The following is a 26,105-nucleotide window of genomic DNA, read 5'->3' as shown; positions in this document are numbered from 1 at the left end:
CCTGTTAAATTAGGGCATGTTTTTAATAGTAATAGTCAGTGCCAACACAGGTGTGGTGAGACAAGGAGTGTTCCTGTGACACTGGAAAGAGTTTAAATTGGCACTGCCTTTCCAGAAGGCAAATGGGCAGATACATTCCAGGATCCAAGTAATTCCATGCCCTTTGACCCATTCCTGTGGTGCTGTCTTTAAAAACTTATGAGAAATGATGTCACATATTGAAGGATATTCATATTGTGATACGAAAAAGCAAATGAGGGAAACAACTAAATCCAACATTAGGGAAATAAGTAGTTTATGGTACAGTCACAGGCAGAACGTCTCCGTTAAAATCATGTAATCCGAAATAATTTAGAAATGCTCATAGCATAATGTTTTTAAAATCAGGTCCTAAAACTACAGTAAAATCCTGATTCTGAACAAAATAATTTATATGTTTATACAAGAAAGACAAAAATTATCACCATATGGTATGATTAGCTAATTTATTTAATTGTTTTTTGTACTTTTCCATTTCCCAAGAATCCTACGTTGAATATTTTTAAATCTAAGAAAATGTTTTTCCTTAAAGACAGGCAGAGAGAGGTAGCATGCCCTGTGTAGAAATTAGGGTGGCATCTCTTCATCAATCACTTCTAACATATTGCTAGCTCCCCAGCTTTGAGTTGTGAGTTGACAGAGTAAAGATGATTGAGCAACATCAGTGATGTATACTTTTTATTCCTCAACGAACTTTTTTTTTTAGTGCTACTGCTGTGGGTTGTAAAATGCCCCTTAAAGCATTGCTCTGATACTTTCTAATTCTGATCATTTCTAATTGTCCATTGGCGCAGAAGCTTAGAGGCAAGAAACCTCTGAGTAAGAAGGTAATGGCAAACTCTATCTGTGGATCTCAGTATTTTTTGTAGTCCCACACACCTGAACCATGTACAATTTCATACATGTGAGGGACTTATTAGTGACTTGCTCTGAGCAGAGTGTGTGAAGGTGTGTGTTTTTTGAAAAGAAGATCTCTGCCGGGCGCGGTGGCTCAAACCTATAATCCCAGCAGTTTGAGAGGCCGAGGTCAGTAATCAAGAGGTCAGGAGTTCAAGACCAGCCTGGCCAACATGGTGAAACCCCATCTCTACTAAAAATACAAAAATTAGTTGGGCGTGGTGGCGGGTGCCTGTAATCCCAGCTACTCGGGAGGTGCTTGAACCCTGGAGGCGGAGGTTGCAGTGAGCAGAGACGGCGCCACTGCACTCCCACCTGGGTGACAGTGACACTCTGTCTCAAAAAAAAGAAAAGGAGACCTCTCTACCCCACCACCTGGGAACATCATTGGACAAGCTCATAGTCAAATTTTGCTTGATCCGATAATAGATCAGTGGGGAGTGAGGAGAGAACAGGGTTGCCCCTTTTTTTGGGAGGTGAAGGAAAACGGTTTGAGTTTTTTAACTTTTTGTTATGGAAAAATGCCAACATACAAGAAGGAAACACAGTGGTATAGTGAAGCCCCCTGTACCCTTCTCCCAGCTTTGTTATCAGCATTACGTCATTCTTGTGCCATCTGTTCCTCACCCCGTCTTCGTGATGATGACCTTCATTATAGTTGTTTTGGGTAAAATCGACAGACATTGAACCACATGAATGCAGCCATACAATTTTGACCAGTGATTATACCCATGTAACCCAGGAATGTCAGCCCCCATTATGATGTAAAACATTCCCATTTCTTTAGAAAGTCCCTTAGGCCCCTTCCCAGTTGGAGGTTTGGAGGGTTTTGTTTGTGTTTTAATATTCTCAGAGTGCCTAATTAGTTCGTGTGTGTGTGTGTGTGTGTGTGTGTGTGGTCACCTAGCTAATGCTGTGAGCTGAAAAACATGTCTGAGAGAAGCTAGCACTGTTGTTCATCTCAAAATAACCCATCACAAACACTGAGCTTTCAATTCATTCAGAATATTTTTTTAGGAATAAATCTTGTAAGGTGAAAGTGCTGGGGAATATGTAACAGATCTTGTCCTTAGAGTTACTGAAATGTAAGATGTCTGCTTTTTCTCTTTTAAAGAATCCTCGCAAGGCTCGTGTAACTCGGCGTTTCATTGTAGTCGAAGGATTGTATATGAATACTGGAACTATTTGTCCTCTTCCAGAATTGGTAAGCAACCATGTTCAGCCGTAATTTTAATATTTGGACTATTTGACAGATGTGCCTTTTGTTTATGACCGCTTTTAGCGCATAACGTCTGCGTTGCTTTGCACATTAGGCCTCATAAGCGTATTTTGCTCAGATCAGGGAAAAAACACAACACTGAATGCCAGTGCTGGGCTTCAAAGAGTAATCAAGACTGCTCTGTTGCCCAGGCTGGAGTGCAGTGGTGTGAACACAGCTCACTGCAGCCTTACCCTCCTGGGCTCAAGTGATCCTTCCACCTTAGCTTTCTGAGTTAGCTGGGACTACAGGCACTTGCCACCACACCTGGCTGATCTTTCCCTTTTTTGTGGAGTAGGGGTCTCACTGCGTTACCCAGGCTGTTCTCAAACTCTTGGGCTCAAGCGATCCTCCTGCCTCAGCCTGCCAAAGTGCTGGTATTACAGGTATGAGCCACCACACCTGGCCAAAACTTAGCTTTAGCTTTTTTTTTCCTTTTTCTTTTTTTTTTCCGAGACAGAGTCTTGCCCTGTCGCCAGGCTGGAGTGCAGTGGCGCCATCTGGGCTCACTGCAACCTCCGCCCCCGGGTTCAAGCAGTTCTCCTGCCTCAGCCTCCCCGGTAGCTGGAACTATAGGCGTGTGCAACCACCCCCAGCTAATTTTTGTGTTTTTAGTAGAGATGGAGTTTCACCATGTCGGCTAGGATGGTCTCAATCTCTTGACCTCGTGATCCGCCCGCCTGGGCCTCCCAAAATGCTGGGATTACAGGCATGAGCCCCTGCGTCGGCCATACGTAGCTTTTAAGATCCAGCTTTATTTAGGTGAAATCAACGTATAAAATACACCTACTTTAAGGGTAAAGTTTGATAAGTTTTGACAGATGTATACACATCTCTATCACCACAGCCATCACCACCACAGTCAAGATACATAACGTTTTTATGTAAGACAATGTTTGTCCAGAAAGCAAACTTTATCCAGAAAGCTTCCTGATGCCTCTTGGTAGTGAGTACCCATGTTGGCCCCAGACAGCCATTAATCTACTTTCTATTCCTGTAGATTAGTTTTACCTTTTGTAGAATTGCATATGAATGAAAGCATAGCTTGCTTTTTTGTTTTTTTGTTTTTTTGTTTTTTTTTGTTTTTTGTTTTTTTGTTTGAGATGGAGTTTCACTTTCGTTGCCCAGGCTGGAGTGCAATGGCATGATCTCGGCTCACCACAACCTCTGGCTTCTGGGTTCAAGCGATTCTCCTGCCTCAGCCTCCCAGGTAGCTGGGATTACAAGCATGTGCCACCACACCCGGCTAATTTTGTATTTTTAGTAGAGACGAGGTTTCTCCATGTTGGTCAGGCTGGTCTTGAACTCCCGACCTCAGGTGATCCGCCCTCCTTGGCCTCCCAAAGTGCTGGGATTCCAGGTGTGAGCCACCACGCACGGCCAAAACTTAGCTTTTTAATAGTGAAAGCAACATAACTGTTTTTAGAAACCATGACCATTGAGATTTCCTTTATTGAGGTGAAATTCACATAACACAAAATTAACCAATTTAAATTGTACAGGACAGTGACATTTGTTACATTTACCATGTGTGCAACCATCAACTCTAGGTCAAAAACCTTTTCATGACTCGCAAAGAAGACCTCAAACCCATTAAACAGTCACTCCCCATTTTCTTCTCCCCCTAGCTCCCAGCAACCACCAATCTGCTTTCTGTCTCTATGGATTTACCTTTTCTGGTTATTTCCTATAAATGGCATCATATAATATATGACCTTTTCTTTCTGGCTTCATTCACTTAATGTTTTTAAAGTTCATTAACATCGTATACCACGTATCAGTATTTCGTACCTTTTTAATGCTAAGTTATGGTCCATTGCATGGATAATACCACGTTTTGTTTTATATATTCATCCACAGATGGATATTTGGGTTCTTTCTACCTTTTTGCTATTGCGAATAGTGCTGTTGTGAACATTTGTGTACAGGTATTTGTTTGAATTCCTGTTTTCAGTTCTTTTATGTATATATCTAGGAGGGTAATTGCTGGATTATATGGTAATTCTGTGTTTAACTTCATAAGGAACTGACATACTGTTTTCCACAGTGATTGCACCATTTTACATTCCCGTCAGCTGTGTACCAGGGTTACAGTTTCTCTACATCTTTGTCAGCACTTACATTTTCTAGGGTTTTTTGTTGGTTTGTTTAGCCACCCCAGTGAGCATGCGGTAGTATCTCACTGTCGTTTTGATCTGTGTTTCCCAAATGGCTAATGATGCCTCTTTTCTTGTTTGTTTGTTTGTTTGGCCATGCGTATATCTTTGGAGACATATCTATTCAGGTGCTTTGCCCATTTTTTAAATTGGGTTGTTTGTCTTTTGTTTTTAAAAGAATTCCTTGTATATTCTGGATACTAGATGTTTATCAGATGCATGATTTGCAAATATTTTCTCCTATTTTGTGGGGGTTTGATTCATTTATTTGATACTGTCCTTTGACACACAGTTTTTAAAAATTTTGATGATGTCCAATTTATGTGTTTTGTCATTGCTTGTGCTTTTGTGTTTTATTTTAAAATCTTTGTTTAATCTGGCCGGGCATGGTGGCTCACGCCTGTAATCCCAGCACTTTGGGAGGCCGAGGCGGGTGAATCATTTGAGGTCAGGAGTTCGAGACCAGCCTGGCCAACATGGTAAAACCCCGTCTCTACTAAAAATACAAAAAAATTAGCCGGGTGTGGTGGTACACGCCTGTAATCCCAGCTACTCGGGAGGCTGAGGCAGGAGAATTGCTTGAACTCGGGATGTGGAGGTTGCAGTGAGCCGAGATCACGCCAGTGCGCTCCAGCCTGGGCAACAGAGCGAGACTCCATCTCAAAAAAAAAAAAAAAAAATCTTTGTTTAATCCAAAATTATCAAGATTTACTGCTATGTTTCCCCCTAAGAGTTTATAGTTTTCAGTCTTACATTTAGGTCTGTAGTTCATTTCAGTTCATTTTTGCATATGCGATGATGAAGAGGTCCAATTTTATTCTTTCACAAGTGGTTATCCAGTTTTGCCTGCATCATTTGTTGAATGTTTCCCCATTGACTGGTCTTGGCACCCTTGTTGAAATTAATTGACCATAGATGTATGGGTTGATTTCTAGACTCTATTCTGTTTCATTCTTCTATATATCTGTCCTTACGCCAGTACCACACTGTGTCAATTATTGTAGCTTTGTAGTGAGTTTTGAAATCAGGACATGTGAGTTCAACTTTGTTCCTTTTCAAAATTATTTTAGCTGTTTGGGGTCTCTTGAAATTCCATTTGAATTTTAGGATTAGCTTTTCCATTTCTGTAAAAAGTATTGTTGGGATTTTGGTGGGGATTGCATTGAATATGTAGTCACTTTGGGAAGTATTACCATCTTAATGATATTAAGTCTTCCAGTCCGTGAACTTGGGATTTTTCCATCTATTTAGATATTTCCTTCAGCAATGTTTTGTGGTTTTTAGTATACACGTCCTGCACCTCTTTGGTTAAATTTATCACTAAGTATTTGATTTTTTTATTCTACTATAAATGGAATTGTTTCCTTAATTTCCTTTTTAGATTGTTTACTGCTAGTTTATAGAAATACAACAGATATTTGTGTATTGCTTTTGCATAATGTAACTTCTGCTGAATTTGTTAGCTCAAATAGCACTTTTGTGGATCTTATTCTATGTATAAGATTACACCATCTGTGAATAGAGATAATTTTACTTGTTTCTTTTCAATTTGGATGCCTTTTATCTTTCTTGCCTGATTGCCCTGGCTGGGACCTCGACTACAGTGTTGACTAGAGGTGGTGAAAATGAGCATCTGTGTCTTGTTCCTGATCTTAAAAGGAAAGCTTTCAGTCTTCTACCATTGAGTGTGATGTTAGCTGCGAGTTTTTTGTAATAACCTTTTATCAGGTTGAGGAGGTTCCTTCCCATTTTTAATTTATTGAGTGTTTTATCATGAGAGGTTCTTGGATTTTGTCAATTTTTTTCCTGCATTTATTGGGATGATCATGTGGGGTTTTTCCCCCTACATTCTTCTAATGTGTATGTAATACATATTTGATTTTTCCATGTTGAACCACCCTTGCATTCGGCCATTGAGATTTTAATCTAGGAGTCTATTAATTTAATAAGGATTCAAAATAAGGGTTCCATATGTTATTTTTAAGTGTTTTCACTATTTCTGAGGAAATCTAAATATATTTTAAGTATCAATAGAAGAGACGTATTTGTTTTCTTCTTTCTGTTTTTGTAAGAGTGTCAGCGGTTGATAGAATAATGGGAGGGAGGTGGTGAACCAGAAGGTACTAGGACGTATATTATAGGGCTACAGTAATGAAGCAGTGCTGATGGGCAGATACGAAACTAAAGATGAAGTATAGGAACAGCTCAAGTGTAGATAAGCACTGAAGCTGGGCATGGTGGCTCACACCTTTAATCCCAACACTTTGGGTGGCGGAGGTAGGAGAATCACTGGAGCCCAGGAGGTCAAGGCTGCAGTGAGCCATGATCCTGCCACTGCACTCCAGCCTGGGTGGCAGAGCAAGACTCTGTCTCAAAAAAAAAAAAAAAAAAAAAAAAATCAGTATTGTGCTGTCTGTTGTTAAGTTGAATCATTTTAGACCATCTAAAAAGGACAGTTGATTCTCATCATTCACCCTACTTATATTCTATAAAGTTGCCATGAACACTGGAATAAGAAATACTAAACTATTGCTGCTAGGGCAAATAATAGGGTTAGGTTCCTCTGCGTCTCTGGTTACAACATTTTCATCAACCAGTTGACACAAAACTTGCTTTATGTGTATTTTTGTTTAAAGGTGTCTTATTTAATGTCTGTTGATTCATTGCACAACAACTCATGCCTGAACAAAGCTTCTCTAACACACAAATTTTCTCCATAAGGGACATCACAGCACTAGGAGTAACAGACGGCACTTTAGCATGACACTTGGGGGCCACTCTAAATAGCAAAATCACCAACAAAAAGCACAGAAGTCCAAAAAAGTGGCAATAAATAGGCCATGAAAAGGGTACTTGTTCACAGGATCAGAGCTGAAACAGTTGCCTGTTCACCCTCACCTGGGAAAACACGTGTCAGGTAATTCAAATTCTTCACTGCTCTGCACATGCACATATCTGTGATGACAGGAAAAAAGTATTGATTTGGAGGTTGCAAATAAATTTTAATGAGTAGATGAATTTGCACATATAGAATTCACAAGTATTGAGAGTTAGCTGTACATACTTTTTAATCTTAATTTTTTTCTTCATAATACGTTCTATATGGTGCTAATCATTAGTATTTTAACCTTTATATAACACTTAGGTTAAGTTAAAATACAAATACAAAGCAAGAATCTTCCTGGAGGAAAGCCTTTCATTTGGAGTCCTAGGAGAGCATGGCCGAGGAGTCACTGAACACTATGGAATCAAGGTAAGTTCCCCTTGTTTAAGAACGTTTCCCCTCTTATAGGAGACATGTAGTTCCATTCTGCTAGGCATATATTTTTATAGGCACAAGACAGCGCGCCTTATCAGTTTGAAGGGTCACGAAACTTTGGTGTCTGTCACCTCAGTGAGCCCAGGATGAATCTAGTCAGCCAGACCAGGGAACCCCATCTTCCTTCTGAACTTATAAACTCGGAGTGGGTAGTCATGGTTTGTGCTCTGTTTGCAAAGTTGCATTTGAATTGGCTTTTAGTGTCTCTTCTCTAGAAATGGTTAAATTTTGCCTTCCAATTATTTCTTAAAATCATTAGTAATTTCCTGAGTAGTCTTTTCAGAAGTATTCATGATGGCAGAGAAAGGATACTGTTTCTAGTATTTAAAAATCTGTATTCTATATAATGTGTTTGTGGGAGGTAGATACAGTTATGCGTGCGTGTGTGTGTGTGTGTGTGTGTGTGTCAGTGTGTGTCAGAAACACCACTGGCATGCATTCAGCAAAACCTCTTAAAGTCCCAAACAGACTGAGGTGTCATGTTTCCTTTTCTGAGGGAAAGGGACCCAGACTGCCTGCAGTGCCTAGTGGGTTTTGCTCCTGGAGCCTGAGGGCAGAGGAAGTCAGCCAGTCTTGAACAGCTGTCTTACCAACCATCACGGGAAGAGTTACAGAAAGCTTTTTCTCCAAAACATGCGCATAAGAGCTGTGCAACCTATGTTACAGAGTTGAACTATAAAACGTAAAATTGCCTTACATTATCAACATCCCGCTACCATATAGTCCCAGAGAAAAATGTAGAGCAGAGTGAATATCCCGGGAGGTTGGATGGAAGCACCTCCTCCAAGGCAGACTGACATTCAGCAGTTACATGCACCGAGGAGGTAAATGGAATAAATGGAAAGATAAATGGAAGTGTAATTCAAGCAGATTTAGCAGTACACTACAGCCTTTTTTAAGGTATGAAAATTTTTATGGAGGAAAAAACTCGAACTTCACTGTTGTAGTTTTGTGAATGCTTCCAGCAGTTGTCACTGAGGAAATACTCACAAGCGCCTGAGAGTAGAGAGCAGAATGTACGGGCTTTATTTGGATCCTGATTCAAACAAACGCTGTTAAAAGAAAATTTGGTGAGACAATCAGAGATATTTGAACACCAAATATTTGAATATATTTAACATCAAATTTAAATTTAACATTTAAAAATTGTTAACGTCTTAAGTATGATACTAGTTTTGTGATTATGTTTTGAGAGAGTTTTTATCTTTTAGAAATACACAGTGTAATGTTTATAGATGAAACCCCGTGAAGTCTGGGACTCACTACAAAGAAATGATGAGGGTAGTAGGGGAAATAGGTGAAGCAACGTTGTCCTTGAGTTGATAGTGTTTGAATCTGGGTGATGGGGATTCTTTATTCTGTTCTACTTTGTTCAGGCTTGAAATTTTTCGTAATGAAAGGTTTGGCCGGGCGCGATGGCTCACGCCTGTAATCCCAGCACTTTGGGAGGCCGAGGCGGGTGGTTCACGAGGTCAGGAGATGGAGACCATCCTGGCTAACACGGTGAAACCCCGTCTCTACTAAAAAAAATACAAAAAATTAGACAGGCGCGGTGGCGGGCGCCTGTAGTCCCAGCTACTCGGGAGGCTGAGGCAGGAAAATGGCGTGTACCCGGGAGGCGGAGCTTGCAGTGAGCCGAGATAGCGCCACTGCACTCCGGCCTGGGCAAAAGAGCGAGATTCTGTCTCAAAAAAAAGAAAAAAGAAAGGTTTAAAAATGCTTTTTAAAAAGAGCAGGAGTGCAGAGTTTCTCAAAACTCCGCTGGATCTATGAAACACTAAGGAAAACACTAGCTGTGTTCTGACAATCCATTAACATGGCCATCAGTAAACAATGATTGAATGCCTACTGTGTGCCCAGAATGGAACTTGGTGCTGAGGGCTGGACCCAAAGATGAGGACCGAAGGAGTTCTGAGTGGTCAGAAAGATGTAGGACTCAAAGCCCATTAGGCCATTAGAGCACATTAGGTTCTTCCGCTGTCCAGTTGGTCAAAGATTCCATCGCCATGACGTTTGGATAAATTGACTTATGAAATGCTGAGAGGCAAACTGAATACAAGAATAAAGTGCTCAAAACTTCGATAGACTCGTTTTTATTTATCTCAGTGCGTCCCGTGAGGAAGGCCAGCTAGACCACTGTTTTAGCGAGGAAATATTCTTATTTTGTACCTGTGACTACTTTTAATATCGAACAGCTCTGGGTTTTATCTTCTTATAATTTATTTGTCTTTGCTGTGAGTTAATTTGTCATGTATAATGAAATGGTAAAACTGTATAAAATGAGGCAGTTTCAGAGATGGGCCATGAAACTCCAGTTCATTCAGCGATAGATGTTATATGGTTTATTTTTTATTTTCATGTAGATAGGTAGTTTGAATCCAGATATTAACAGACAGTTTAATACTGTTAAATTTTGTCTCTAGGCTTGAAGTTGGCCTTTTTTTCTTTAAACTGTGGAATAACTGTCACTCCTCCTTTTCCGGCAGATTGATGATATTGATCTTATCAGTGCCAACATGGAGAATGCACTTGCTTCTATTGGAGGTTTCTGCTGTGGCAGGTCTTTTGTAATTGACCATCAGGTGGGTTCTTTTTAAAAACAGGAGCTAAAACGGAAACTAATTTCTCCATTGGTCACCTCAAAATATAACTTCGAAATACGAAATTTTACTTAGTTTATCACAGTTTTTATTTAAATGTCAATTTTTAAAGAATCACTCAAAATATTTCTATGTAGAAATGATCTCTCATTTAACAAAAAGTCTTGTTTCTGTTACACGTATAATGTTTATTTATGGCTGGATCTTACCCCCGCCACCACATGTACACACTGTTCAGTAGTTGTTCTAGAGAACCGATGCCTTTCAAATGTTTACCTAGAAAGGACGGAGAATGTGTATACGTCTTCAACTCATTTGTTTCTTCTCAGCGACTTTCCGGCCAGGGATACTGCTTTTCAGCTTCGTTACCTCCCCTGTTAGCTGCTGCAGCAATTGAGGCCCTCAACATCATGGAAGAGAATCCAGGTATAACCCTTTAAAAACCCAAGAAATCAAAGAGATTTTAGGTTACGTTAGTTGTGTTACTGATGTACTTACTGGAGAAATTATTTGCCAGACAAAACTGGTTTGCAGTTACATTATATGGCATTCGTAGGAAGAACGGCAGTGAAGAAGCTATTCCCGCCCCAAGGACTTGGGGTCAGAGCTTTTCTCCTGTGCTTGGAGCCGGAGCCAGAGCCAAAGCAAGGCTAGCTCAGATAATGGGTGGAGATGCTGGGAGGAGGAGGGGCTCTCAGCCAGTTCTAGGCCTAAACGTTCCATTGGTGTAAATAAGCCAGTCTTTATTTGGTTAATAGTTTTTTGAGAAATCAGCTGAAGCATGCTGCTTTCTTATCTGTGTAATTTTATAAATATTGTGAGTTTTCGCCTTTAGCCTTTGAATCATCAGTTGGTACTGAGGCCAAGCCGGGTTTACCAGCAAAGAACTTACTCGGTGGGAAAAATAAAAAGTCTACTGAGAATTTAAAATGTGGCCTTTGGCTACGGCAGTGCCACCTTTGCAAAGCTTAAAACGGAAAGGGAGCAGCAGGCCCTACCCGGTACAGTATTTCTGAATCTTCATCACTGATACTGATTCAGAGAACCGGAAAATGTGTGTCTCTGTGCTCATTCATATGCTTGCTTCTCAGATGGCCTGGCACTCCTACCTTCTGATCAGATACTTTAGTTTTGGGATTTTCCTTGAATAAAAAAGGAAAATATCAAGAAAAGATTGTAAAAATTACTTTACTATAGTTGATTTTTTACCAAATTGTTTAGGATAAAGAAATAAGCAATAAATTTGTACCCTTTGATTCTTAGCCAGATTAGGATCTTGATGAGAACAGGAGGGATTGATTGCTCTTGAAAGCATCATTCCAGGTTTGTTGAAAGTGGGACAGTGAGGTGAGAAGGGGCCGGTTAGCACGCACCAGAGACAAAGCTTGGGCCTTCAGGGGAGTTTGGGTTCCTGGCTCTGTTAGTATGTAGAAGGATTTGTAGCATTTTAAATTGATGAACTTGATCTGGGTCTTCAAAAATATTTTTAGGTTAGTACTATCATACGTTTCAAATAGACTCTCAAATGTATTTTTTTCATCTAGGTATTTTTGCAGTGTTGAAGGAAAAGTGCAGACAAATTCATAAAGCTTTACAAGGGTGAGTTTTATGTATTTTCAACCAACATAAAGTTTATCTGCTCCACACTTAACAACTAATGGAAAGTTTTAAATTTATAGGCTTGGGTCAGTTTGACCAAATTGCAACTAAGAAACCAAAAACTTAGTTCACTCACATTGGTTTATTTGTATAAAACCAGATCATCTGTTGTAAAGAATCTTGACTTTGTTTTCCTGAAAATGAAACAAACTCATTAATAAAATATTACAGCAGTACAGAAGATAGAAAGATGAAAATAACAACCCAACATCTTACCACCAGAAATAACCAGGGTAAACACTGAAGCATCTCTCCATGTCTGCACACACAGGGATGCCATTATATATTATGTAATTAGATGACTGGGTTCATACCATCTGTGTTACTTTTTAATAAATTACTAAGTTTTAACACAAGAAAAAGAAACAAGTGAAATTTTATCAGTGTTTCTTTTTTTTTCTTTTTTTAAACTACACAAGAGTCACTCTTTAAGATTCCTCTGTAGTTTAAAAAAAAAAAAAAGATCGAGGTTGGTGGTATCTCCAGGCACATTTCTGGTCTTATAGAAAGTGATTTCACATTGCCCAGGGTCTTTCTTTTTGCCTTTCCTAAGGTGAAACGTGCTTTCTTGGTCATGAAAGTCCTGTCTCTGTTCCAGATACGGAAACTGGAGACTTTTAACTGAAAGAAAAGGACAATTGATAAATGAGTACATCACAGCTGTTCCAGATAAAGAAGGGGCAGAGACAATTAAAGTTCTGGGTGTGTCTGTGTGATAGTAACAGCAGTTCTTGCATGATTTATGGTAGAGAGATATATTTGTATTGGTTCCAGTTCCATTGGTTTGTGAAGGATTAATATGCCAACACAGCCTAGCATATTGGAGTCACTGGAAATTCATCAGCGCTAGCCTTACATGCCCTTCACTCTGTGGTGTTAACCTGCCTTTTTCTAAGTCCAATCTCCACTTACCCCAGCTCTATCACACATTTTCTTTCCAAAATTCCTAATCCTGTCTTCACTCCCCTCACTTTTAGCTAACAGCCTGGCCTTATGCTGTCACTTGGGACTCTGTCATATTTCCTGACAAATCTACACACCTGTGGGTATCTGAACCAGTCTTCCCTCCTGTAGGCCAATAAATGTTGCTCCAACTACCACAGGCCCTTTTTTAAGGACTGAGTGCCTTTGCTTGTCCCTGCTACTTTGTCATCAGCCTGTCCCCTTTCTTGTGTCATTTGATTAGCAGTCACATCCACTTTAAATTCCTCTTGCCTGTCACCCGACGTTTCCCTCTGCAACTCCCCATGTCTTTGCTCCTCTCGGTAGCTATCATCTCCACGTCTTCACTTACACTGGCAGCTCTGAGACCGGGCTTCTGCTACTGCCCTTCGCCTGGACTCTTTTTGTGGAGGTCTCCACTGACTGCTGAATCCAGTGGACCATCTTCAGAGCTCATCTTCTTGATGTCCCCATAGTTTTCAGCACAGGTGACCACTCTTTCCTTCTTTGGACTCTGCTACACTGCACGCCTGGATTTCCTTTTACATCTTTGAATGGCTCCATCTCGGTCTCCTCTGAAGGCTTTCTTTCAACACCTTGCTCTTCAAGGCTTTGTCTGTGCTTCTCTTGTTACCTTCTTGAAGAATTGCCTTCTTCCACACCTGGAGCTCCACACTGTTTCATGACACCTGTATGTAGACAGCTCCCAGCTTCATACCTCCACCCTGGACCACTGCAGCTGCAGGTCTCACACCCAGTTGCCTACTCAGTATCCACATTGGAAGACTCCATGGCACCTCATAGTAAACACGCATTCAGAAGGGTCTCAGGGGCAAGTGCTGGTATCTAGATGGTTACAGAAAACAGTAAACAAAATAACAAAGAGGCCAATGTGACAGGAGGGAAGGAGTGGGAAATCTGGTGGAAGATGAGGGCTGGGTCATGGGCCATCCGCACACAGGGACTTGTGAGCCGTGATGAGGGCGTTGGCACACAGAGGAAGCCCTGGCGTGGTTTTGAGCAAAAAAGTGAAACAGCCTATCTGACACCCTAGCAAAATTACTTTTGCATGGTGTGAAAAAATACATTGAACAGCAGTAAGAACAGAAGTAGGGAGACCAGTTAGGAGATTGACGCAGGTGAAAGGTGATGGTGACTCTGACCATGTTGGGAGCCATGACGTGCGAAGTGTCTGGATTCTGGGTATCTTCTGAAGGGAGAGCACACTGGATCTAGCAGAAGTTCATATGCAGGGTGAGTGAGAAAGAGAAGACTCCAGGTAGAGCTTAGGGGGTTTGGTCAGAGTAAGTAGGTAGAGTTGCTGATGAGTGAGAGGGACAGAACTGTGGAGAAATACTTTCTGGGGAAGGTCAGCAGTGGTTATGTTAAGCCCAAAGTGCCCATCAGACATGGAGTGCAGAGCAGCAGCTGGATATACAAGTGTGAAGTGTGAGGGAGAGTACTGAGCTAGAGATAAATTTTTGAGTCTTGGGGTATGGCTATTATATGAAGCATTTCAGTGTGAAGAGGTCAGAAACTAGCGAAGACTAGTCCGAGAAAGAGTGGCCAGTGAGGAAGAGGCAGGCTAGGAGAGCCTAGAGTCCTGGAAACCAGGGAAGAAATTGCTTATGTAGGAGGTCAGCCTGTGACATGCCACTGCTGACAGGCCAGACCAGATAACAGAACACTGATCCTTTGACTTCGTCATGTAGAGGTATTATGACTTGGTGAGTAGTTTCAGGGGAGTGTGGGGTAAAATGCCTGGTTGAAGGAGGTTCCAGACAGGTGGACACGGCTTAGATGACTGTTTTGAGGAGTTTTTCTCTGAAGAGGAACTGAGAAACAAGATGGTGGCTGGAGAAAGAAATTGGTCAGGAGAAGAATGTTTCAGTTTAAGATTACTGAGATCAATTTCTGAATAACATCTGGCTAAGTATAAAACATCCTTTCTCCTACTGGTTGGCCGTACTGTATCCTATACCAGGTTCCCATTTGTACCTAGATGTGTTTCTAAACTCTCTCTTCCATTCCATTGGTATATTTGCTCATTCCTCAGACTCTTTTGATTTTGTCTGTTTTTATCACTGTTTTGGAATACAGGTTTATCACTGGTGTCTGTTTTTATCGCTGTTTTGGAATACGGGTTTCTCCAAAATTACTGCTAGACTCTTCATTGGAACTGCATTAAATTTTCTGATGAATGTGGAAGGAAATGTCATCCATGAACATGAGCTCTCTATTTAAATCTCCCTTTGTGTCCTTTAATGGAATTCCTATAATGCCCTTGTACCTTTATGGAACCTTTAAAGGGAATTTTCAGACATCCTATAGATTTTGTTGCCGTTATGAATGGGGTTGTCTTTTCTGTTATATTTTCTACTTGATTATTGCTGATTCATAAGAACATTATTATTTTCTCTAAACTGACCTTATATCCAGGAGTCTTTCTAAACTCTTAGTATTTCCAGTAGTTGTTTCATTCTGTTATGATGATGTGCATGGAAGTCCTGTTATCTGCAATAATGGTGTTCTGTCTTTCCTTCCTAATGCTTTTACATCTTAGTTCATTTTCTTATTTTATTGCTTTGGTCTGAGTCCCTAAGCCGTATTGAACAGTGGTAATAATAGCAAACATTCTTTCCTTATTCCCAGTATAGAAGCACTTCTTCATTAAGTATAAAACATCATGCTATGGGTTTTTGGGGAGTAGCTTTTATCGAATTATTCCTAGTTTTGTTTTGTTTTGTGGTTTTTTTAAGAGACAGGATTGTGCTATGTTGCCCAGGCTGGAGTGCAGTGGCTATTCACAGATATAGTCAACACACTATAGCCTCAAACTCCTGGACTCAAGCAATCCTCCTGCCTTCACCTCCCAACTAGTTGGGACTACAGGCGCGTACCACTGCACCTGGCTACATGATTCCTAAATTTGAAGGCCTTTTTTTTAAAATCATAAATAGATGTTGAACTTTATCCATTTTTTTTTTTTTTTACATCTATTAAGGTAAATCATAAATTTGTCTTATGGCTGAATTACATTGAAATATTTTCTGATGTTACACCATCCTTGCATTCTTGAGAAAACCGTTACTTCATTATAATATCTTTTTCTACACTGTTGGATTTATTTAGCTAATATTTTAATTTGACTTTTTATATCTATGTTTATAATTTAAATGGATCTGTAACCTTGTACCAACTTTACGTAACATAGGAGTCAGTGTTAGGGTAGCTTCAGTAGATGATTTAGCTATTTTCCACTCTTTCTGCTTCACGGAAGCACTGAGTAAAACAAGGCTTGATCGTTTCTTCAAAAGTTGAGAGTAGGTCTCCCACTTTACGGCCATCTGGGCTTGGGGCCTTTGGTTTGGGAATAGTTGTTGATTATCTCTCATATATCTATATTATTTTAACTTTTTTATTTATATAAATCTGGTTATGTGTGTTTTCATCATAGTGTGTTTTCTTATCTTTATGCACTGTCTCATTGCACTGTGTTCTTACTCTTCTTCAGCTTCTTACATTTAGCTTTTGGTTTTATTTCTTATTTTCCAATAAACATATTAAAGATAAATATTTTCAAAGGCAGTATCTTCAATGTTTAGTTCTGAATAATTTTTTTGTTCAATTTTTCTCTAATTTCTCACTTCCCTCATCTCTGAGATTGAGTTTGGGAGAGGACGTCAACATCGTATGCTGGTTTGCCTCTGTTTTCATTGTAATAGAGATAGTTATTGGTGTCAGGTCCTCCCTGTAGACTGTAAGCACACAGTGGAGACCGTGGCTACCTTGGTGATTGCTCTGTCCGTGGGAGTTAGCCCAGTGCTCCTTTATCCACTGGGATAAGATGATATGTTTGGCAAAGTCTTTTGTTAAAGAGTAGTGTAATAGACTCTGAAACACGGCTTCTCTGAACTCAAGCTACAACTGTGTCCATTTGGTTTTAATTAAACTCATCTGACATTCAGCATCTAGGCAACCAGAGATAGGGCATTTTGTTGAATTCCTTCTCTCACCAGCATGTGAGGTGAGACCATTTGATTAAAAAGCACAAGTTAGATTTGGACCTCAGGTGCCTTGTATTTCTTTTCTTTTCTTTTTTTTTTCTTTCTCTTTTGAGACAGAGTCTTGCTCTGTCACTCAGGCTGGAGCACAGTGGCACGATCTCAGCTCACTGCAACCTCCACCTCCCAGATTCAAGCGATTTTCCTGTCTCAGCCTCCTGAGTAGCTGGGATTACAGGCACGTGCCACCACACCTGGCTAATTTTTGTATTTTTGTAGAGACGGGGTTTCACCATGTTGGTCAGGCTGATCTTGAACTCCTGACCTCGTGATCCCCCCAACCTTGGCATCCCAAAGTACTGGGATTATAGGTGTGAGCCATCATGCCTTGTATTTCTTGAGGAAAATTGAGGCCATTTGATTCATATGAAATGCTATTTGGAAAGCAGTTTTTTTGTTGTTTTTGTTTTTTGTTTTTGTTTTTGAGACAGAGTCTCGCTTTTGTTGCCCAGGCTGGAGTGCAGTGGCGTGATCTCAGCTCACTGCAACCTCTACCTCCCAGGTTCAAGCGATTATACTACCTGAGCCTCCCGAGTAGCTGGGATTACAGGTGCCCACCACCACACCTGGCTAATTTTTATGTTTTTTAGTAGAGACAGGGTTTCACCATGTTCGCCAGGTTGGTCTCGAACTCCTGACCTCAGGTGATCTACCTGCCTTGGCCTCCCAAAGTGCTGGGATTACAGGCGTGAGCCACCACACCTGACTGAAAGCAATTTTTTAATACTGTGAGAATACATGACCTTTAAAAAAAGAAAAGATACTTCATATATGCGTTTAACATGGTCAGAATTTACACAGGAAATGGGTTTTCAAAGTGTATTGCTTAGTTTCTACATTAGTAAAGAACTAATCTAGAAGGTTCCCCCACATTCCACATGCCCAAGATTCCATGATTCAGACCTGTAGCCTGCTTTATTGACAGATCTAGCATGATGTATTATATTTAAAGAAAGGAGACACGAATTAATAATGTTCCAAGGCCAGGTCAGATGAGTTTCCAGAATTCACATTATTGTAACACACAGTAGTCATTCTGTAAAGGCTTGTTGAGTCCTAAACTGGGAAGATTCAGTTGTGCTACCTAGTACTTTTTATTGTCATTTCGTTCTGAGGGAAAAACAAATCGTTTTGGGTGAAACAAACTAAATGAAAGGAATCTAAAATGTTTAGCTCAGTTTCAAATAGACATATATCACATTTGTGTCCTAGGAGGTAGGTCAAAAATCAAATAATATTTGTTGTTATAGGATAAAATAGACCTTAAATGAACCTGACTAGATGGTAGCCGAGATCGTGCCACTGCACTCCAGCCAGCCTGAGCGACAGAGCGAGATGCCATCTCAAAAATAATAATAATAATAGTAATACGGCATAGCATCTCATGGCAGCTGTAGTAAAAATACAGGATTAAATTTAATTTAATTTAAAAATACAGGATTTGGCCCCTAAAGATCTATCTTTCTGCCTGAGAAGCTGCAGATTTTTGTGCTGTTAATCCTAAGTAAAAAGAAAATAATTTTAATCCAAGTAAAATCTAAAACTTAACATGCAAATAAGGACATTTTTCTATCGAAACATATTGCTGTTAGTCAAAATATAATGTATGTTTGGTATTTGTTGGGTTTTTCTTTGAGACAGAGTTTTGCTCTGTCACCCAAGCTGGAGTGTAGTGGCACAATCTCAGCTCACTGCAACCTTGACCTCCTGAGTTCAAGCGATCCTCCCACCTGAGCTTCCCAAGTAGCTGGGACTACAGGCACAAGCCACCACACTCGGCCAGTTTTTTTTGTTTGTTTGTTTTTGTTGTATTTGTAGAGATGGGGTATAATGCTGTTAATGTCAGAAATCATCCCTGTAATTTATGAGAGACAAAATAAAAACTAAAGACATAGATAATAAGCAAGGAATCATAATATAAACGGTAGTGAGTAGCTTGTGAAGGATCCAGACAGTATGGAAAAATAGCAAATGATGGAGCAGAGCCTTCCCTAAAGTGGGTGATGAAGAAGGCCCCAGCAGCAGGCAGTGCTGGAGCTGGGCCCCGGCACGTGCAGCCAGCACAGGGAAGAACAAACATCGGGGGTGAGGGAGCACATGGCAAGGGAATGACAGGCCAAGGTGGGGCCCGGAGGGCCTGTAAGGAGGCACAGACTCCCTGGTAGGAGGCACAGACTCCCTGGTGGGAGGCTGGGGCCACGAGAGCCAGTCCTGCACTCAGGAAGCCACATCACAGGCAGACTTTTTTAGATGAGGAAGCACTGCCCAGAGTGCCTCGTTTCCCTTTCTTTGTTGGAATTGGAATGATGCTTCCCGTCAGTCGCAAGCTTCTGTACGTTCACTGTGCCTTGACATTGCGGAATTCTAACATTATTTCCCCGTGAGCGATCTTCGAGCCTGGAAGGGACTTAACGGCTGTGTGTGTGTTTCCCTTCTTCAGCATTTCTGGATTAAAAGTGGTGGGGGAGTCCCTTTCTCCAGCCTTTCACCTACAACTGGAAGAGAGCACTGGGTCTCGCGAGCAAGATGTCAGACTGCTTCAGGAAATTGTAGATCAAGTAAGTATCCATTGACTTGAGGCAGTCCCCCAACACCACTTCTGCCCTTGCCCCAAGCAGTTTTTTAATGTTAATTTTTAAGAAAAGCCTCTTTGCCCTGAGAGAGAAGAGGGTAGAAAGGAAGATGCTGGTGACCCGCTCTTGACATGGAATCCTAATCTTCCAGGTCCTTCCTAGCTTCTGGCCATGGTAACAGGCAGCAGGCCCTCCCATTGGGTCAATATGTGGCTCCCTCCAAAGATACTCTGTTTTGTACCACTTTGCATTTAAATATACTTGGCCTCTCCTGAAAAATTAGCCTTGCAGAAAACTCACTTGCTCACCATTTTACAAAGCCAGGCTTTCCTATGTGTAGTTGGGGGAGGCATTGTGTGTGGGCATCGCACACATTCCTCCTGGACGGCTGGCTGTCCCCGCAGCACAGCTCAGGGACAGTCCACTCACAGTCACCCTGAAGTCAGGATGCTCTTGTAAACGGAAAGGAAGACCACTTTTTATAACATGCCTAATTTGGGGAGATTTATTTACATTTATTTATCTTCCAAAAGTTATTTTACTACTAATTGTCTATGAAGCACGTCACCAGGGAAAACCGCTTGCCCCTTTTCATCCAGTAGCACTGCCCCTCCAGAGTGCTTGCTGCCCTGGGCACGCGGGTTTACAGTGGTTCAGAGCCAACAGAAGTTTCTTTAAAAAGGGGGAGGAAGGGCCGGGCGCGGTGGTTCACGCCTGTAATCCACCCTCCTGGAGCCATGCTGCTCAGAAGAAATATTACGTGAGCCACATATGTAACCTTAAATTTTACAGTAACAACATTCAACTACAAAGAAATAGGTGAAATTGATTTTAATAATACATTTTATTTTATCCAGTGTGTCAAAAAATTGTTTGAACAATAATGCAGATAAAAATCATTGAGATAGTTCACATTGTTTTCCATGGTAAATCTCCAAAATCTGGTGTGTCATGTTGTCTAATCACGGCACAACTCAATTCGGCCTCGCCATGTTCAGGTGCACAATCATCGTGTGTGGCCCACGGCTGCTGTCCTGGACAGCACAGGACAAGTGAACACAAACGCCCTCCCTGCCCTTCTCCTCCCACATCTGCTAGCCTGTAAGAGGAGGAAGCAGCCCTTCCTGGGTTCAGTGTGGTGGTTCATGGTGGCTGAGACGGGCCAGAATCCCAGGGCTGCTCTGAGGGAAGGAGCTCAGTCTGGGCTCTGGCCTCCTCTCTTGAAGAAATGGAGATGTGACAAGGTGTGGTGGCTCATGCCTGTAATCCCAGCACTGTGGGAGGCTGAGGTGGGTGGATCACGAGGTCAAGAGATTGAGACCATCCTGGCCAACAGGGTGAAACCCTGTCTCTACTAAAAATACAAAAATTAACTGAGTGTGGTGGCACTCGCCTGTAGTCCCAAATTACTCGTGGGGCTGAGGCAGGAGAATCACTTGAACCCAGGGGGCAGAGGTTGCAGTCAGCCAAGCTCGCATCACTGCACTCCAGCCTGGCGACAGAGCGAGACTCCATCTCAAAAAAAAAAAAAAGAAAAAAAAGAAATGGAGATGGGCTCAGCACTTTGGGAGGCTGCGGCAGGAGGATCACTTGAGCCCAAGAGTTCAAAACTACTCTGGGGAAGATAGTGAGACTTTGGGTCTACAAAAACAAAAAAGCAAAACAAAACAAAACATTAGTCAGATATGGTGGCACATGCCTGTAGTCCAGCCGCTAGGAAGGCTGAGGTGGGAAGACTGCTTGAGCCCCAGGGGTTGAGACTGCAGTGAGCTGTGATCATGCCACTGTACTCCAGCCTGGGTGACAGAGGAGACTGTTTCAAAAATAGAAAAAAGAAAAGGGACTGGGGGAGATTGTGAAGACTAATACACATGAGGACTTACAGTAGGACTTGGCCCAGAGTAAAGAGCAAAATACACCAGCCCTCGTGCTCTACACGGCCTTTTTGTTTGTTTTTGAGACAAGGTCTCCTCTGTTGCCCATGCTAGAGTGCAATGGCATGATCTCAGCTCACTGCAACCTCTGCCTTCTGGGTTCAAGCAATTCTCCTGCCTCAGCCTCCCAAGTAGCTGGGACTACAGGCACCCACCACCATGCCCGGCTAATTTTTTGTATTTTAATAGAGACGAGGTTTCACCATGTTGCCCGGGGTGGTCTCGAACTCCTGAGCTCAGGCAATCCTCCCACCTTGGCCTCCCAAAGTGCTGGGATTACAGGCATGCGCCACCGTACCAGACCTCCACACAGTCTTGTTTTGTCTCACCAAGCCAATGGCTAGAGTTGTCCCCAAAATGGTGGCAGGGGAATTCCCAGAAGGGAGTGCCCCAAACCATCCCAAGATGGGGTCAGTTGGGATTCCAAAGAAAAGCACTAATGGCAGGGTGATTAGTCCAAAACATTATTAGAGGAACCTGTGTACAGAGGCTGCAGCAGTACGTTTGAGGGACAGCAAGAGACAAGGAGCTTCTCCAGCAAGGGGACTGGAGTTTACGGATGTCAGGGTTGAAGGAATTTATCTCAAGGCCAGAGTCAGTTTCTTTCTGTGTTTTAGGCAAACAACCTAGATATCTCTATCAATGCTGAGGCCCAGCTTTGGGTTCAAACCTGCAGGGAAAAACCTGTAGCTGGCTGCATCATAGAGTGGTCAAGGCGCTCTGTGATCTTTGGTCAAGAATGTTAGGGGGCCAGGCGCAGTGGCTCATGCCTGTAATCCCAGCACTTTCGGAGGCCGAGACAGGCGGATCATTATGCTACATGGGAATGCCTTTGTTTAACCTGGGGATCTTGAATCATACTGAATAGCCTTGATAGTATGATTTATGGCTGGGGTGGGACAAATCTATATAGCCTTATGGTGTGGGGGGGGCACAACACATCAGAAATACCAACAATGTGATTTAGGGTGGAGGTTTTGGGTTATGCATGATCAGCTGACCTAGAGACTGCGATTAACCACATGGACAATCAATCATGGATATGTAAAGCAGCCTCAATAAACACTCTGGGTTCCAAGGCTTGGGTGCGCTTCCCTGGCTGGCAATACTCTGTGCATACTGTCACACACTGATGCCAGTAGAGAATGCTTTCTGACTTCAGAGAGACAGGACAAGAGCTGTGTTTGGTACTTCTCCCAGGCTCTGCCCTGTTCTCTTCCTTTGGCTGATTTTGATCTTTAACATTTCCCTGTCGTTAACTGTAACCACGAATACAATAGCTTTCATTGAGTTCTGAATCGTTCTAGCAAATTATCTAACCTGAGGGTTGGTTTTAGGAATCCTCCAGGCTTACAAGTACTTCTTCTATTCACTCCGACTTCTACCAACCAGTCACTTTTTACCTTCCAGATGCCAACTGTGGGGGGAAGAGTTGCTTAGCAACGTGGAAAAGGGAGAAGCTATAAGGCTTCCCAGTGTTCATGCGATTGTCCCTATTTCTGTGCCTCTTCCACCTTTCATCCCAGAGGTAACTGGTGCTGTGAATTCTGAAATGTAAGTAAGTTTATTAGTTTCTCCACTGATTTAGAACTGGGGTTTCCTGGGTCTACCAAGTTAGTTAACACCGTCTATCTGCTTTCCAATTCCCCAAGTTATGTTTGTTTCCTCTATTTTCTCCAACTTGTGGGTTTTTGTGTGAATACATCTGTTGCAGCAGCCATAGGGATGTATCATTCAGATCTCCCTTCAGAAGAATCTGACGTGACGAGTGTAGTTGGTACTTTCAGATCCATCAAGGCATTTGTGCGAAGGCCACGCTCCCCTTGGTCTCCTCCCAGACACTGACTTGAGGAAGTCAGAGAAACAAAGCCAGGCTATTTCTGCCCAATTCTGAACTCTACTAAAAGGAATCCTTGCCTGGGAACTCTCCATTGGCCTGATCAAGACTTCGTCTTACAGAGTTGCACTGCAGTCTAAGTTTTTGCTAATCAATCTTCGTTTTCTCTTTTTACAGGTGTCAGACCCACACTGCAGTCTGAAGGCTCTCTCGACCTACGCTTGCTCCATCTCCCGTTTATCCTCCATTTATGTTTCCTCTAATAAATTCTTGCACATCTAACTTTGTCATCTGCTTCTCGGAGGACTCAAATTATCACCCAGGATTTTGGAAAGAAGTTTTATTAGATGTCTAGTCCACTGTCTTAATACAGAAACCACCATGAAGTTTTTATGTTCTTCAAAGATTACACATTTCAAGTTTCATTTATCTATGGGAGAATGAGTTACTTTCAACACATTTATTTTTATTTTATTTTTTTTTTTTTGAGACAGAGTCTCGCTCTGTCGCCCGGGCTGGAGTGCAGTGGCGCAATCTCGGCTCACTGCAAGCTCCGCCTCCCGGGTTCACGCCATTCTCCTGCCTCAGCCTCCGAGTAGCTGGGACTACAGGCGCCCGCCACCGCGCCCGGCTAATTTTTTGTATTTTTTAGTAGAGACGGGGTTTCACCGTGGTCTTGATCTCCTGACCTCGTGATCCGCCCGCCTCGGCCTCCCAAAGTGCTGGGATTACAAGCGTGAGCCACCGCGCCCGGCCTCAACACATTTATATCTGAGTTTCTTTATTGTTCTGATTTTACTGAAACTTAAAATATTCCATCAAATTATCCAGGAAAATCCAGGTGGCAGAAATATATAATACATCCATTTAGGAATCAAGAGGTCTCAAATAAATTTTAAAAGGCCAGAAAATGATATATATACTATGCCATTTAAATCACTTCTACCTTCTGTACTTAAGAACTCAAGTATAGAAGTAAACTGTGGGCTGAGATAACATTGTAACCTGCTCCCAACATGACCGCATAGGTGTCTAAGGTTAAGTGTGAAGATTACTGTGAGGTCTCAAGTTACTTGCCTAATCAATCCCATTTGAATTTCAATCCAAGCAGCATATTTTACACCCACCTGAAGGAAATATCTTGTGTTCATGTGTGTGTGTATGTGCACGTATGTGTAGGGGATGGGTGTAATCAGGGAAAGGCTGACTGAACAACATTGATAAGTGCATGCTAGGAGTCTGCTGTTGTTGGTAATACAGAAACATACACAGTCTTCATATTCAAAGTCTTCACGGGGATGTCTTCTGTAATTTCTAGAATGGAAAGAAAAAGTTGAAAAAAAATCAGTATTTTACCTATTGGGGGTGAATATTTAAAAAAATGTTAACTGCTTGTGTAGTAAGGAATTTGGCCTTATCCTAAGAGTTCTGCCCTTTGTCCCAGCTCCTGAGGGGAACCTCTAAATCCTTGGAATTTCCTAGTAGGAGTCTTTGTTTCTCATGGTGGGTATGTTCACCAAACCTGATAGTTGTTGCTAATGAGAAGATTCAGGGTAGCGCTGGCCACAACAGAAAGACCAAATATATGATTGATTTAGGATGGGGACTTTGGGTCACATGGTATATCAGCTGAGAAAGACAGCAATCATGCCTACAGAATGAAAACTCAACAGAAACTGGACACCAAGGCTCGAGTGAGCTTCCCTGGTTGGTAATATAGTCTCTGTGTTGTCAGATGTAAGGGATGAGAGGAAGAAACATTATCCATGACTCCAGGGTCTCTCTCTCTCTAGCTCACTCTCGCTGGTTCTAATGTGTATCCTTTTCCCTACCCTAATTCAAACCATGAGTGTAATATCTGTCAGTGAGTCTGAGTCCTCCTAGCAGTTTACTGAACCTGAGGGTGGTTTAGTAAAATCCCTGGAACTTGCAGTTGGTGCTACCAGTGATGGGGGTCTTGTGTGGATGCTTTCCTGAGTAGAACCCTCACTCCTTGCAGGTGGAGTTAGATTTTGGGCAAACTCCTGGAGCCTTCTGGAGGACTATGCCATCACTTCACAGTTTGGCTAACTCTGGGTACTGCCAAGATGATGGTTATTTTTTCTCATACACAGATACTTCCTATATCTATAAAAAAAGCCTAGAAACTGTGCCAACTCAGTATCCCAGATATGTGGTTTCAAAATATGATTCTCTATAATCTGAAGAACAGCTATTTTCTAGGTCTGGAGAAGTAAAAGTACATAATAAGCCTAGGACATGTTGCTATGTGAGAAAGCAAGAATTTACCAAAGGATCATGTTAAAGAATACAGGATCCAATATGGCCAATGATGAAAACTCTGAGCATCCAAAAATATAACCCAAATGCAATTGATTAAAATACACTGAATATACAACTCAAAAAAAAAAGAAAAGAAAATTTAAAGTTATCTGCCTACTGTGGAGCATTTTGCTTCTAGCCAGATCTGAATTTAAAGCAAACAGATGAGCTTTCTTTAAAAATAGCTCTTGTCCTACCTAGCAGGCAATCCTAGATGTGAGAATACTCTCAAAGCTACTTCCTTAATAGATAATTACAGGACCTGGAGATGATGTTTAGAGTTTAGTGGAGCAGGCAAGAAGACATCTAAGGGTTTCTAAAATGGTCAACATTTTGTGGCTCTTCTAATTTACCAAGTTATTGATACTTTATGAAAGACAATTCTGAGAGAAAAGGCATAATGAAAACAAAGCTATAGATACTAGATTCGAAAGATACTGTATTAGAAAAAGTTCCAACTTTGTGGTAATCTTAGGTAAATCACTAAACATTTAAAAGCTCTCAC

The 26,105-nt window shown here is 41.6% G+C and overlaps 3 protein-coding genes across 21 annotated transcripts in view; 1 reads left to right on the top strand and 2 right to left on the bottom strand.

The window, feature by feature from the left end:
• Positions 1-23,560, top strand: part of LOC129479212 (serine palmitoyltransferase 1-like) — a 79,101-nt gene extending 55,541 nt beyond the window's left edge. For 2 of the 12 annotated variants that reach the window (XR_008656605.2, XR_010120021.1), the window contains 8 exons: positions 2,051-2,140; positions 7,496-7,603; positions 10,156-10,251; positions 10,599-10,695; positions 11,814-11,868; positions 19,375-19,492; positions 22,852-22,995; positions 23,456-23,560. Coding sequence is in view for 9 of the 12 variants with exons in the window: in XM_063636255.1 (XP_063492325.1) it covers positions 2,051-2,140; positions 7,496-7,603; positions 10,156-10,251; positions 10,599-10,695; positions 11,814-11,868; positions 19,375-19,492; positions 19,580-19,669 (654 nt within the window). In the remaining 3 variants the exon portion in view is untranslated. Of the gene's footprint in view, positions 1-2,050; positions 2,141-7,071; positions 7,268-7,495; positions 7,604-10,155; positions 10,252-10,598; positions 10,696-11,813; positions 11,869-12,526; positions 12,651-19,374; positions 19,493-19,574 lie in introns of those variants that run through there. The other 10 variants (XM_063636257.1, XM_063636259.1, XM_063636255.1 and 7 more) reach the window with 7 other exon arrangements.
• The window catches only part of LOC129478496 (isoleucine--tRNA ligase, cytoplasmic-like), a 216,281-nt gene that overhangs the window by 138,785 nt on the left and 51,391 nt on the right, over positions 1-26,105 (bottom strand). The window lies entirely within an intron of this gene.
• Positions 23,604-26,105, bottom strand: part of IARS1 (isoleucyl-tRNA synthetase 1) — a 79,009-nt gene continuing 76,507 nt past the window's right edge. For all 8 annotated transcript variants that reach the window (XM_055271957.2, XM_063636231.1, XM_063636228.1 and 5 more), the window contains one exon: positions 23,604-24,592. In XM_055271957.2, coding sequence (XP_055127932.1) covers positions 24,510-24,592 — 83 coding nt within the window. In that variant the 3' untranslated portion in view covers positions 23,604-24,509. The remainder of the gene's footprint in view (positions 24,593-26,105) is intronic.

The sequence above is a fragment of the Symphalangus syndactylus genome, chromosome 3 (assembly GCF_028878055.3).
Source record: "Symphalangus syndactylus isolate Jambi chromosome 3, NHGRI_mSymSyn1-v2.1_pri, whole genome shotgun sequence".
Lineage (NCBI taxonomy): Eukaryota > Metazoa > Chordata > Mammalia > Primates > Hylobatidae > Symphalangus > Symphalangus syndactylus.
Note: the sequence above shows the minus strand (reverse complement) of the source record. Positions and strands in the feature narration are given on the sequence as shown.